Here is a 14,018-nt window from a genome sequence, read left to right as displayed (position 1 = left end):
ACTAAATGACAGGCCCTAAAATTAAGGTGATGAAACGATAGATGATATAGGTTCAATAACTTGAAGCAAAATCTGAAATTTTAAGCCGATCTTTAAAACTCAAATTAATCATGACAAACAATTTTGAAAAATAATTAGAAAGCAAGTTAGTGACTTACGAAAATATAAACATAAACATTGTTTAAAATAAAAATTTAAGATAATAATATAAAGTCATTGACAGTCTGTAACAAATATGTGTTGGAATAATAAAAGATTGCAGACAATACGGAGTTTTAAGACACCCCTTAATTATGCACAAAAAGACCGCAAACAATGATGTCGGTCAACCACAGACATCCTTTGTACAGATAGACAGACAGACAGACAGAAAATTTATTCAAGTCTCACTTTTATACATTCATGGGATAAATACAGATAAAACATGCAATAATAATGTATAAAACCACTCCTCATGGAGTTATGAGAGACTATTTGCTCAATAAAAAACAATAAAATATATCAACTTTAAAACATACAATATAACTTAAAATATTCAGTAATAAAAATAAGGTGAGAATAATCATTATTGTACAAAACATGCAATAAAACATACAAACACTAAATTACTTGTTATACAGATACTGACGTCGGAGTTTCAGGATATCATGACAGGTTTTGGCACTGTGTTTAACGATAGTTTCATTTGAAAGAAGGAATGAAAGTTTTTCGTTATCCGATAATGAATTGAAACAAGTACAAAGCTGCTGCGAAAGCAGCAAGAAAGGGAAGGTCCGCGCAAACACGAACGTGGTATTTAATAATGGAAGTCTGATGTGGGTTTGAGAGGTTTATTGCATGCACAGAACATAATGTTTAAAAAGTTTGAGAAGATATGACATTTACTTTAAAATGTGTCTTGGTTATGAACTTTGTTTGTGAACAGTAGCACAGAAGCTATGAAAGCAATAAAGCACACAAATGATTGAACAGAATAAGAGAAACACAAACATTAGCAATGTGAAATGTTTGCACTGAAGTACAAGACATTTAAGATATCAATGACACATTGAAATAAAAAAAAACTTTAATTTACAATGAAACATGTTGGAAGTCATTGTAGTTAGGCAATGGTTCAATGATGTAATTGTTTGTAAAATACAATGAAACCAAACATTTTTTGCGAAACCATGAGAGGATTTAAAATGAGTGAGAAATTGCATGTGATAAACAATGGTAATTATGCTTTTTAAAATAATTTAAGCAATAATACTGATCTGAGGTAAAGCACAATCAAATATTTATATACATTATGTACACCAAAGAGCAAATGCTCATTATTTTTTTAAATGCAACAATATGTCATAAGATGCTTACAGAAGTGATAAATATTGACGACAACTAGTTTCTAATGTAGTATAAAATAATGTAATACGTGTTTGAAATTCACCATTACATTAGAACTAAGAACAAATTTGAAAATGCTAGGCTAAATAAGATGGCATAAAATTTAGATTATGAATTAAAAAAGAAAATACTAGCATTATAATGTAAAATATCATAATGTAATAACAACAACAGAACAGAAAATAGATGTTTCATATACATACATGAAAAAACAAAACAACAAATGTATTGACTTTTTTAAGAGCATAAACAGTTAAAAAAATATAAGCATGGACTTAAGCATAAATGACTCACAAATCAACATTGTACTGAAAAGTACAAATATTGTTTTATTTGAAGAAGGTACTTTAAATTTTTGAGTTGTTATCAATAACATATTTAGATTATTAATTAGAAAAGAAAATACTAGCATTATAATGTAAAATATCATAATGTTATAACAACAACAGAACAAAAAATAAATGTTTCATAAACATACATGAAAAAAAAACAATCACAAACAACAACAAATGTATTGACATTTTTAAGAGCATAAACAGTTAAAAAAATATGAGCATGGACTTGAGCATAAATGACTCACAAATCAACATTGAAAAAAATCCAATTATTGTTTTATTTGAAAAAAGGTTCTTTAAATTTTTGAGTTGTTATCAATAACATGTATTTGAAATATCAAGAACAGCAACAATTGTATTTACATTATGTACACCAATACTTACAGAATTATTTTTTTTAAGATGCAACAAAACATCATAAGAAGGCTACTTGAAGCAATAAAGATTGTAAACACTAGATGTTAATGCAGTATGAAATAATCTAACACTTGATTTAAATCCACCATAAAAATAGACTTGACATGGAATATGCTAGGCTATATTAGATGGCATAAAATTCTAGATTATCAATAAGAAAAGGAAATAGTAGCATTATAATGTACAAGGATACATAGTGTTTGTAAGATCATTGTGTTATAACAACAATAAGATGATGTGGAAAAAGGTGTACAGGTAAAAGGCAGGTTAAGAAAATAAATGAACAAGAAATGTTTATATACATAAATGAAAAAAGAAAACACTCATGTGATTAACATTTTGGGGATGCCTGATTATATTGCCTCATTCTTGTATTGAATACAATTATTTTATTCATCAACAGAGGTTTTCAATTAGAAAGTATAAATAAGATGACATCAGTTTGGTCTAAAAATATGAAACGAAATGATTTAATGATGCTTGAATTAAATATGCTGCATAAAGTGTATCCCTTTTTGTTATTGAATGTACTTATTTGATTCATAGGATGTAGCTTATAGATGAATTAATGTAAATAAGTTTTATATCTTTGAAAAGCTTAACTTTTACTATTTAACTATCTTTATCACGCAATGTATTATAAGATAAATAAACAACTAATTAGCTTTAGCACATTTAACACTATCCCTGATAAGATATGATTAAAAAACACAAGATATCAAAAGTTCTACGGCAGTGATGGGGCTGATCAGTGATTAGTTCTATGGCAGGTTGGGTTTAGAAGTGTTACATATATGGAAGTCATGAGCACTGTTTTCTTTTGGTTGAGAGAATTTCAAGTCCTGTTCGAGTGAAGCGGCCCTTTGCAGACACAGGAACTGCACTTTTCATATGTGTCATCATTGCAGCACTGTCATTTGTGGGTATGTCAGGAAAAAGTTTCAATAGATTGTCCTGGAAGATTCTTATTTCATTGAAATTGTTATTTTCTCGTGCGATGTTAAGTAAGGCAGAGGAATAATGAGCTTCTGTAGAGGGCTTATTGTGGCAGGTTGGGCAAGTCCCATCGTCCAGGATCTTCTTGTTTCTGCAAACTGGTATAAGAGAATATGATTAGGAAATTATGAAACATAAAAAGTTCCAGGCAAGAAGAAGGTAAATTTGGCATCATTATTTGTAAAATTGTGGAATGATTTTTTTTAAAGGGACAACAGTCTGTGTTAAAACTATTTTTAATTTTTTGTCTATTAAGTATTCAATAGCTTTGATGGAGCATTTTTTGGCTTCAAATTAAAAGATTTTGTTGTGCGTGCAACAAATATATTAAAGTTTGTGCACCTTATTGAATTTTTTTTATTGTGCAAAGAAATTTTATTTTATTTTATTTGCTACAGCAATCCAGTGCCTGGAAGAATTTGATTTCAGGGAAATCAATCAAAGATAGTTTATATTGAAATGGTTTCAATTCTGTAAATGGAACTTACTTGGCTTGTCACATGCCTGGTATGAGTACGCACTCTGGGCAGCAATGACAGTGATTGCCTCAACGGTTGTTTCATCTGCTTTAAAATCAGCATCATCAGTAGATGGGATTGTTGTAACGTCAATGGGGATATGTTCCTGGGGGAGGAACTGTAAAGGAATAGAGTTTCATTATGTAAAATGATAAGCATGACAAATAATAATTTCCTGTGCCAAGATCATTTGTTATTTTTAAAGGTATCTGACACCGAAGGCTTACTTTTTCATAAATCATAATTTTAAATTTTGTTGCTGAATAACAATTTGTAGTGTAATCAAGTTTTTGTTATTAAAGTTATAACGGTTTGAATGTTTTGCTCTTTATTTAGCTAAAATATAGCAGTTGAAAATAAATAATTTTAATACTTTGGTTATATTTTATTATAAAATTGTTTCTTTACTCATGAAACTCTTTTAAATGATACCAAAATCGTATGGGTTCAACAGGCATTAAAAAATCACTACATTATGGGTCATAACCTCAAATGTTAAGGTTGATTTTTTGGTGTATGGAAAGTGCAGATTTGATTTAAGCCTGGTGAGGACAAAAAAAAAATCCGAAGATAATTATATTTTTGGTTCATGTTATGAATTGTTCAGAAATTATGTGTATATTACAAAATGAAAACATACCTCAACTTTAGCTGATTTCTTCGTTGATAAGGAATTTGTTTTCTTGTATGGGTATGTGTCTGTGATCCTTATCACATCTCCTGGAGAATATGCTTGTTCAGCCTCTCTGCCAAACAAGGCCACTTTCACAGGGGGTTGTTGAGCATCATCTACCAGCCTCAGGAACTTTGAACTCAGTGTGTTGTCATGGAATCTCTTCAAAGGAGACACCTGAAATGGAAATGAAGATAATATTAAGGTTGTAGTAGCATTTGGCTTTAAAATGAATTATTATTTCTACAGTTTTCAGCAACTTTTGGTGACACCTAGCCTGTATGAACTATTGACAGAGTAGATATGTTTATTTACATTTGCACTCTAGCGTAGGCCATTTTGCGAGTGTGACTGTTAGTTGTGTTATTTTTGCAAGGCATAGTGCACAGCCAAATATATCCCACTTATGGAGCTTTCCTGAGTCTACACCAGGATTTTCAGACCAGCACACGGAACAAAAGACAATATAATTTTGCTAGAGTAAGGCAGGGCTTGAACCTACCACTTCTGGATTGACAGTCTTATGCGTTACAAATCTGCCACTAATCTGGCCAAAGAAACATTGACACCTGATGCCGGAAACTTGTAAGAATCTGTTGTTGTATCTCTTTTGTCCCTTTTTGTTCGGGAATTAGGAAAGTAGGGTACATTTTACAAGACTGGCTCATGGTTTGATCTTAAGTGTTCAATAAAGACAGTTTAATATCAAATAGTGATATAACAACATGGAGTTGTTTTTTTACAGTATTTGTTGACACATGTTATTTTCGGGCATGACCAGTCTTTGCCAAAAAAATTCAAACTATTAGCTCTTTCTGGCTAGTAACTGAGAAATACAACTAGCTCAAATCCATTTTACTAGCCTGGAAAACAACAACACTATTTGATCATTATTTGTAGGTATAAAATTATCACTTATGATAGAATTGCGGTCAATATTACAAAACAAAATATTTTTTTTGGTGATTGTTCTTTGAAACAGAAATTTGCCGAACTGTGATTGAAAAGGAGGTAACCCAATAGGGTTACCATCTAGGAATTTCCACTAGCCTGATGACTAGCACTAGGCTTCAAGCTAGAGGGTTACCATGAAAACATTTTTATATCTTATTAATGTCATAAACGAAAATGCAACATATTTACTGGTAAATGTTGCTTAAGTGTTAAAAAAACATGCATGTTGCCTACTGTTCAACCCCGAGATAAGTTCACCAACACATTGGGTCAAAATGGAAAATGTTCAATGAGGAAAACATTTATTTTAAGTATGTAAAACATCAGATTCGAAGGAAGTGAATTGTGTTACCCGATTGTAATGCATTCTTATTTGAATGTAAGGTAAATGTAAATGCATGACTGCATAAATCACTTGGCAGCAGCACTATTTTCTCCTTATATGATTTTGTTTTAAATCATTAAAGCTGCACTCTCACAGATATATTGTTTTTTCAAGTCTTTATATTTTTTGTGTTGGAAAGAGCAAATTTTTGCATAAATATCTGCAAACCACAGATAAAGATTGCTGACAAAAGATCAGAACACACATTTAAATATTACAGTTCAAAAATTAATATTTTATGGCTTAAACCGTTACTAACGGTTTAGGAAAAATGTATATAACATTAATTTTTTAAATTAAATATAAAAGTCTGTCATCCAATTTTTGTCAGTAGTCTTATATAACTTGTTTCCATGGATTTTCGTATCAATTGGCTCGTTTCAAGACAAAAAAAAAAAGTTATCAAAATGTTCAATCTGTGAAAGTGCAGCTTTAATATGCTCCTGAAAAATATTTGATTTGCTATAAAAAAAATCCTGGAAAAAGACATTGTACAAAAATGTGACGTGAATTTGAATTTGAATTAAATACCTGTGTTATTTTCCCTGTTACTGTTGAAGGGGATGTCCCAGCAATTGCCTCATTTAAGGGTCTTGTTGCGGTCTTCATTTCTTTTGGAAGTTGCTGCGCTGCAGCTTTTACATTGTCTGGCACAATAACATCCATCCAAGGACAAACTTTTGTTGATCCTGGACACCTGCAAAAGTTAGCAACATGTTTGTGCTATTTCGCAAATGTAAAAGTTGTATTCATATAATTATTCAATGAAATGAAATATTTTAACTGTTCATGATTTCAATTAAAGTATGGTTTTTAAAACATATAAGTGTAAAATGATAGATAAAGTACAGTCAATAGAAAGTGAGGTAAAATGGTATACTAAATATGTTTATACTTTAAGAATATATAAAAAACCTTGAAATGTTGTGTATGCAAAACAAAAACTATTGTAGTAAGACAAACCAGAATGGCTGTGCTCCGGATTTTCTTAGAACTCCTCTCAACAAAAGGCTGGTTCCGGTTGAAAACTGGGTAATCTTGGGCACCTGGTACACCCTCAGCCACGCACAGTCTGAAGAATCACCAACCAGGCAGGGAAAGTATGACTGCTTAGTGTCTTGGGCATTAGTGTAGGACTGGACACTTTCCACTTGCAGCACTTGTACTGCCATTGTCATCTTGGCATCTTGAGGCAATTTCAAGGCCTCTTTAACAGAGGTGACTTGAAAGCTTTCCATTTCTGGAAAAACAATTTAAGTGAGTTATAAGTTATAAATGGAAAATGTTAAATAAAGCAGCAGACATGTATTCATATATGTATCACATGTATTTTATATTAGAGAAATGCATACTATCTGATCATTTAAGTCATTACTACAACAATCACAGCATTCGTTTTGAATTTGACATGGACAATTTATCAACGTTAAAGATGGATAAATATTATTTAACATAACATACAGATTATGTCAGTTGACAGTGGAAATATGTTGATTTTGTTGAGCAAACTCACCTCAATGTTGTTTTAATTTTGACCAAAGCAGTAAATACAGAAACAAAATTGGTATTGTAAAGTATAATATGCAAAGCATTGAAAATTTATATAATAATGAATGGTTTTTTGTTCATGAAACAGAAATAGCGTTTTAACAACAGTGCCATGATTAACTGAAAACTATTTCATCAACAGCAACATGATTAATTGAAAGCTATTTCAACAAAAGTGACATGAATAACTGAAAGCTATTTCAACAACATAGACATGATTAACTGAAAGCTATTTCAACAACATAGACATGATTAACTGAAAGCTATTTCAACAACATAGACATGATTAACTGAAAGCTATTTCAACAACATAGACATGATTAACTGAAAGCTATTTCAACAATAGCGACATGATTAACTGAAAGCTATTTCAACAACATAGACATGATGAACTGAAAACTATTTCAACAACATAGACATGATTAACTGAAAGCTATTTCAACAACATAGACATGATAAACTGAAAGCTATTTCAACAACATAGACATGATTAACTGAAAGCTATTTCAACAACAGCGACATGATTAACTGAAAGCTATTTCAACAACAGTGACATGATTTACTGAAAGCTATTTATACAGCAGTGACGTGATCAACTGAAATTCATTGAATTTATCGTCAAACAAATGAACTTTCAGCTAAAGATTTTATCCAAGTTTTATTTTAAGTGAAGAAACTGATTTTGTAATGTTGAAAGATTTTAATTGAGTAATTTTGTAAATTTTGGCTTAATGTTCCATGGAAGTAATAACTAATTTGGCAATGAACATGTGCTTAAATGTAGGCTACTATTTTCATTTACTGTTCTCTTAATATAAAGGTAGCAAACAATTTATGATAGAGTTTTGTACTATTTCACTCGATTTTTGTTTTATGAATGAGTAGCTGAACATAGCTGCATTGAACTGCATTGAACCCCTATGCACAAATATATATATGCAGCATGATATTATCATATAATAATTATTTTAACAAATGATGCGAAAGCATTCGTATGGTTAAAAATTTCATGTTGCTACAAGTTTCATCATGAACAATGGAGAATATGTCAATAATAAAGTAGATTAGTTAATAGACAATGTAAAAGTTGCAATAAGTTGTTAAGATCATAGAAGTTGATGAGAAATATTGTTGAAACTTGGTTATTTGACAAATGGTTGTATTGAAAATAAGTGTGTTAAATTTGATATTCATGATTGCTGGATTTCATAACAAAAGAAGTTTATGAACATGTAATGTTAGAACAAGAATGGCAATCACATATAAACCAAAATACTAGGCATAAACATCCAATCCATGTAGCAAAATTTACAGTTATTCCACATTCTCACGAAGTTTTTGATATTCTTCTAAAACCTCATCATTAGCATAAATTGATTTTGTATCAAGTCGAAGAAGGTGTAAGCCTTGTAAAGTGGTAACTCTACTCAAAGCAACATATGCCATGCCAGGTTGAAAAATTGATGAGCCAATGTCAACATATGATTCCGATATTGTCATTCCCTGAACTTTGTGAATAGTACAAGCCCAAGACAATGCTAATGGAAATGTTCGTCTTGTTATTGACCTGCCAGCAAATGGGAATGTGTGCTCTATCATACTTATAGCAACAATATTTTGGTTTTCATTTTGTGTATGTTGAGATAAATGTATATCATCAAAGTGTATAAAAATGTCTGATATATCCCCACTATTATCCAAGCTTACAGCAAGAACAGTTCCAATTGCACCATTAACTAATCCAACTGTTACATCAAGGTTACGCAATAACATAACCCTTGAACCAATGGAGAACCGGAGTACATTTGGCATGTTCCCTGCATCCCGGTCATCAGTTGGAATGAAATGAGGTGGACAATTTTGACCAGCAGCTTGATCATTACCTCCAAATACATGTTCTGCATGAACAATGTAAACATTTGATTGTTGTTCATCAAGGCATTGATTGTTATGTTCACAAACTGCTGCACGTGTTGGAAAAATACATAAGCCTTGCAAGCTATTTCCATGTCCAGTTAGTCTGGATTTTAGAAGGGTGAAATCTGACTGTGACAACATTCCTACTCTAGCTCGATTCAACAGTTGAACAAACTCTCTATCACTATTTTGTCGAACGTTTGTGCGCAGAAAGACAGGTTTGAAAAGCTCCCAAAGGACTCTATTTTTGAAAACAAATGAACCACAAACAGGTCTTATCTGAAAGAAGTCTCCAAATAACATTACATTTAGGCCACCAAATGGGCTATTGTTCCCAAATATTTCAGAAAGTCTTCTGCTAATAAAAGTAAATAAACGATCACTAACCATACTGATTTCATCAACGACCAAAGTATGTACGCCTGCAAATCTCTTTTGCAACTTTCTCAACTGGAAAGCAGTAACAGATGCATAGTTTAAGTATTTGTCAACTGGAATGTTAAACAATGAATGAATAGTTTGACCAGAAATGTGTTTAGCTGCAGTTCCTGTGGGAGAACAACACCTGACAGGAGACATTCCACACTGTTGGCTAGTAAACAATTGTAGGAAAGCAACAATCATTTTCAAAAGGAATGATTTACCAACACCAGCACCCCCTGTTATAAAAAGCCGAAGCGGTTCTTGAATGTTATGCGAGAAGTGATGTTGCACAATGTTAATTGCACGCTTCTGGCATGTAGTAAGAGTCTGTACAGATGTCTCAAATGTTGACACATTCATAGAACAAGCTGAAAGTTGGTGGTAATGTGTAGATTCAGTGTCAATAGTATTAGAGCTGTATTGATGGGGGTCAAAATATCTCTGCACATCACATGGTCTAAAATCAATGTCTACATCACAATCATCTTGGCTCTCATGGTTTAACTCAGCCTCTGCAAGTTGAATTCTTCGCATACTAGCCTCTACTTGTTGCAGAAATGAATTATGCATTCCCATGGAGTGATCAAGCAAAGCATGCTTCGCAACAAATGCATCTTTAGCACAATCATAGCCACTCAACAAATCAGATTCAATGCGAAAAGGCAAAAGCAACAACAAGAGAGCAAAGTAATAAGCATCTGATGAAACAGAGAATGTTGGAAAACGAACAACAGCAAATTTTGTTCTTCTTTTTACCCAAACATCATATCTTTGTATATAAACTCTTTCCGATTTTTGCCGAGTGGATATGGAAGCAGGGCATTTCGTGTACCATGAAGCAAAGTACATCAATGACATCATTTCCATGTTGTCGGGTCGTGAACAGTAGTAATCTATAAGGTTGTAGACAAAAACATTTGTATCATCATTTTCCAGTTCATTTATTTCTGAAATAGGTCGTAACATACGATATCTATTCTCAACAGGCCTGGTATTCAGATAAACAACTGTCCTTGAGCTTTGCAGCAATTTCAAAGCACTTAATCTAAAAGCTGCTTCTTGTGCAGATACTCGCCTATTTTTCAATACACATATACCTATGTTCCAAAGGCGTTGGAAACTGGTCAAGTTTGGATTCTGTTTGAAAACAGTATTTATCAAGTTAGCCAGTGCCAATTTAAGTTCATCTGGTTCAGATTTGCACAAATAATGACAAACATAATATGCAGCACCATTTGCATCATTTATGATCTGTATGTCCATGTTAGCTCTCCAGTGAAGTAAAATTGAGGGATTGTATGCATTAATATTGCAAGAATCTGCTGGTCTATAAGTCTGATAAAACTGTCCCTTGTTCTTGGTAGCATGAAAGTGTGTTAATATACAGGTTTTGGAACACTGTTTTTTAGGGAAGCCAAATCTGCATGGAGGCCGTGAAGAAGGCATGCAATAACTGGTATGTGAATGTGTTTGTAACTTTAAAACTAAACGTTTTAAATGTGGGTCATCATCACCAGGAATGCGAGTGTGGACTGTCTTATCAATGTAGCGCAGTAAATATGCCCGTGTATCATTTGAAACTCCATTTGGAACATTTTCCACCCAAAAAAACATGTGATAATGTGGTGATCCTCTGTTCTGAAACTCTACTCTAGCGAAATAGTCATTCACATTACCCAAAGGTTTCTGTTCACCATGAATAACAAACCGCATTAATGCTGTAAACCTGCGATCAAAATGCACAGCAGTTAATAGTGGATCTGATCTCATGCTAGTATAAAACGACTGGCAATTAATAGCTAAGACAAATCTTCCAACGACATACCCAACTCAGGCCAGTGAAGGTCATCAGCAGACAATGTCATAAATAAAGTAGGTGGGCCCAAACAACGAAACATTGCAAATAAATCATACAGAGCGTTACGAAAGTAAGCAACCGTCCCTCGTATGTTTTTCATAAACATATATGAATTCAAGGTATTTTCATCATTACTAGACCGTGCACGTACATCCTCAGCTGTTGTTTGACGGAAAGCACAATCATGCCCAGATGGTTTCAAAATTTTCATACAAATCCCAATTTGCTGTTTCAAACAAAGTTTATCATAAGATACAGCAGCATGAAGTAAATATGTGATGTCTTTACGCCAATATGCATTGTGATTGTACAGCCTATATCGAAAGTACATGCTTGGTTTCACTTTCTTTGGTCGTGAAAAAGTATAACCAAACTGGCCGTATGGAAACAACCAAGGAAATGCTTTTTCTTCACCATACGGAATTTCATATACACACACAGGAGTATTAGGGTTTGAAGGAATGACAACTGTCTCAGCTTGTCTCATGCCTGAAATAGCTTCTTCATTAACATTTGGAACTGTATAATTGACAGGAGCAAACGCTACTTCTTCTAATGATTCAACACTAGTTTGCATTGATGCACGTTCATCAAAATCATGTCCTAAATGTGGAGTACAAGTGTCAATGTTTGGTACTGAAAAATTAGTAACAGAGTACAATGGATTATAGTTTTTTAACCAAGCAGCAGCAGATTTTATCTTTATTGGGTCTATCAAATAACCAGAATTAGAGCCAATTGGGGTTCCATATTCAAAACGAACCGTACAAACATTTTCTAAACCATGTAACTGACCTAAGACAGTAGAAACATTTTGAGGCAAATCAACTACCAAACCTTTTTCTGCATATTGGCCACCTGGCAAGATTACCATTGTCATGCAAATCTGGATTAAACCCAACAGATTTTTCTCCAAGCGGCTCAAACACGATAGAACATTTGGTACGCAGTCAACTTCGAGGAAATTCAACTTTGAACAGAGTGATGGCATTTTTGATTGACGCAAAGATTCACAGCATGTTTTGCAAAGATTTGTGCTGCTATCAAAACTCAGCTGTGTAGTCAGAGGATTGTTCGTGTTACCACTGATATGGTGTACCTCACTATCAAATAAAAAACGATCACAACAGAGACACCATTTATTAGGTCTACATTGAATAAATTGCTCGTATTCAAACACTGTACCCAACATATGTGCCCTAAAGGAACCAGAATTACTGCTTGAATTGCTTTCTGTTACAACAGTGCAAAACGACCCAACACCAAAAGGAAACACAGAAGAAGATAATGAATCTGGGCATATAGAACTCTCTAAATTCTTATCACTAATATCAATATTTAACTTCAAATTCTGCTCTGGAGCACGGCTGCCTTTCCGCTTCTTCCAACTCTGGCCTTTTCCCCCAGAATATGAGTGTTCACGAAAAGGGGATATACATACCTTTGGAAAATTAACAGTATCTTGCGCTTCAGACTGCACATTTAAACTATCTTCCACACAATCCTTGAATGCAGGATTATTTTGTACAGTGAAATTAATTTTATCTTCAACATTAAAACAAGAATCAGAATGATCAGATGCTTTTTCTAACTGATCACTATGCATTAAATCGTTCGTTCCATTACTTTCACTTTCTAAAAACACTTGAAATGGAGTTAAGTTGAACACTTGATTTGCATACATTCCGTGGAAATAGACAATAATGTCAGATAGGTTTTCATACATCAATAAAACACAAGAACCATTTGGATCAACATGGCCAATTGTATTTCTCGCATGAGAATCGAAAACATAATAACGCCCATGTCTATGAAACAATGATACTGTTGTTCCACCAAATGTTGCCAACAACCAATCAGACTGTGCAAATCCTACATCCAATGCGGCACTCAACGAAAAAGCACCAGCTTCACTTACAGGCGGCTCGTGATTCACTGCACCAAATAAAGAAGAACCACGATTTTGTCTGTAATGCCTGGAAAAGGCTGTAATTCTCCCAGGCACATCCTCGTGGTTCAAATGCATTTGTGCATTACCACCAAATTCTTCCTGAACAATATGTTGATAAAGAGAATCGCCTTCAAATACAATTGTATCTAAATCGTGTGGGAGCCATTGCTGCGGATCTGAATGGAAGCCTGCAAACACTATCGCAATAAACGCTATTATCGTACATTGCGTACCAAAAGATGTACTAAGTCCATGCATCCCAAGTATACCTTGGTGGATATGGCCTTTCACGACACCTTGATTCACCATGATAACAGTTACAAATCAATAAACAATATTTACCTCACAATGCTGGTTCTATTTGCGTCTGTTGAAATCAAAACAAAACAACCGGAAACCTCATCTAGGTCATCTCCCATGCGGCGTCCAATCAGATTCGGTAATTCAGATCACGTGAGAAAACAACGCGCGTAATAAATTAGTAGTCCAAAAGGCACGTATACTGATATCCGAAAACATTATTTTCCTTCATTTAATGCGCAAAGTACAAATGAACGTGAAATTTACCTAAAATAAACCAATATCTCAACATCATTACGGCCTTTTAAACTTAAACTGAACATACTCAATTCGAAAGGATACAAATCTCATTTCCGA

At 33.3% G+C, this 14,018-nt stretch overlaps 1 protein-coding gene across 2 annotated transcripts; it reads right to left on the bottom strand.

The window, feature by feature from the left end:
• Positions 1–2,770: 2,770 nt before the first annotated feature.
• On the bottom strand, positions 2,771–13,759 carry LOC128240853 (uncharacterized). Of its 2 annotated transcripts, XM_052957797.1 has the most exons (7): positions 13,704–13,724; positions 10,309–10,445; positions 6,628–6,904; positions 6,196–6,361; positions 4,293–4,502; positions 3,623–3,770; positions 2,771–3,232 (listed from the first exon to the last, which is right to left on the bottom strand). In XM_052957797.1, the coding sequence occupies exons 3-7, from the start codon at positions 6,900–6,902 to the stop codon at positions 2,940–2,942; spliced, it is 1,092 nt and encodes a 363-aa protein (XP_052813757.1). In that variant the 5' UTR covers positions 6,903–6,904; positions 10,309–10,445; positions 13,704–13,724; the 3' UTR covers positions 2,771–2,939. The 2 variants fall into 2 exon arrangements, with proteins under 2 accessions (XP_052813757.1, XP_052813756.1); XM_052957796.1 differs by lacking the exon at positions 10,309–10,445 and having other exon boundaries at positions 13,704–13,759.
• Positions 13,760–14,018: the final 259 nt, after the last annotated feature.

Source organism: Mya arenaria, chromosome 7 (genome assembly GCF_026914265.1).
Source record: "Mya arenaria isolate MELC-2E11 chromosome 7, ASM2691426v1".
In the NCBI taxonomy this organism is placed as follows: Eukaryota; Metazoa; Mollusca; class Bivalvia; order Myida; family Myidae; genus Mya; species Mya arenaria.
This window is presented reverse-complemented; position numbering and strand designations above follow the sequence as displayed.

Coding starts and splice junctions, on each gene's coding strand:
- LOC128240853 (XM_052957796.1), bottom strand. CDS start 6,902: ATGGAAAGCTTTCAAGTCACCTCTGTTAAAGAGGCCTTGAAATTGCCT. Junction 4,503..6,195: donor TAACAGGGAAAATAACACAG/GTATTTAATTCA, acceptor TTTCCATTTCAG/GTGTCTCCTTTGAAGAGATT. Junction 3,771..4,292: donor AGAAATCAGCTAAAGTTGAG/GTATGTTTTCAT, acceptor ATTCCTTTACAG/TTCCTCCCCCAGGAACATAT.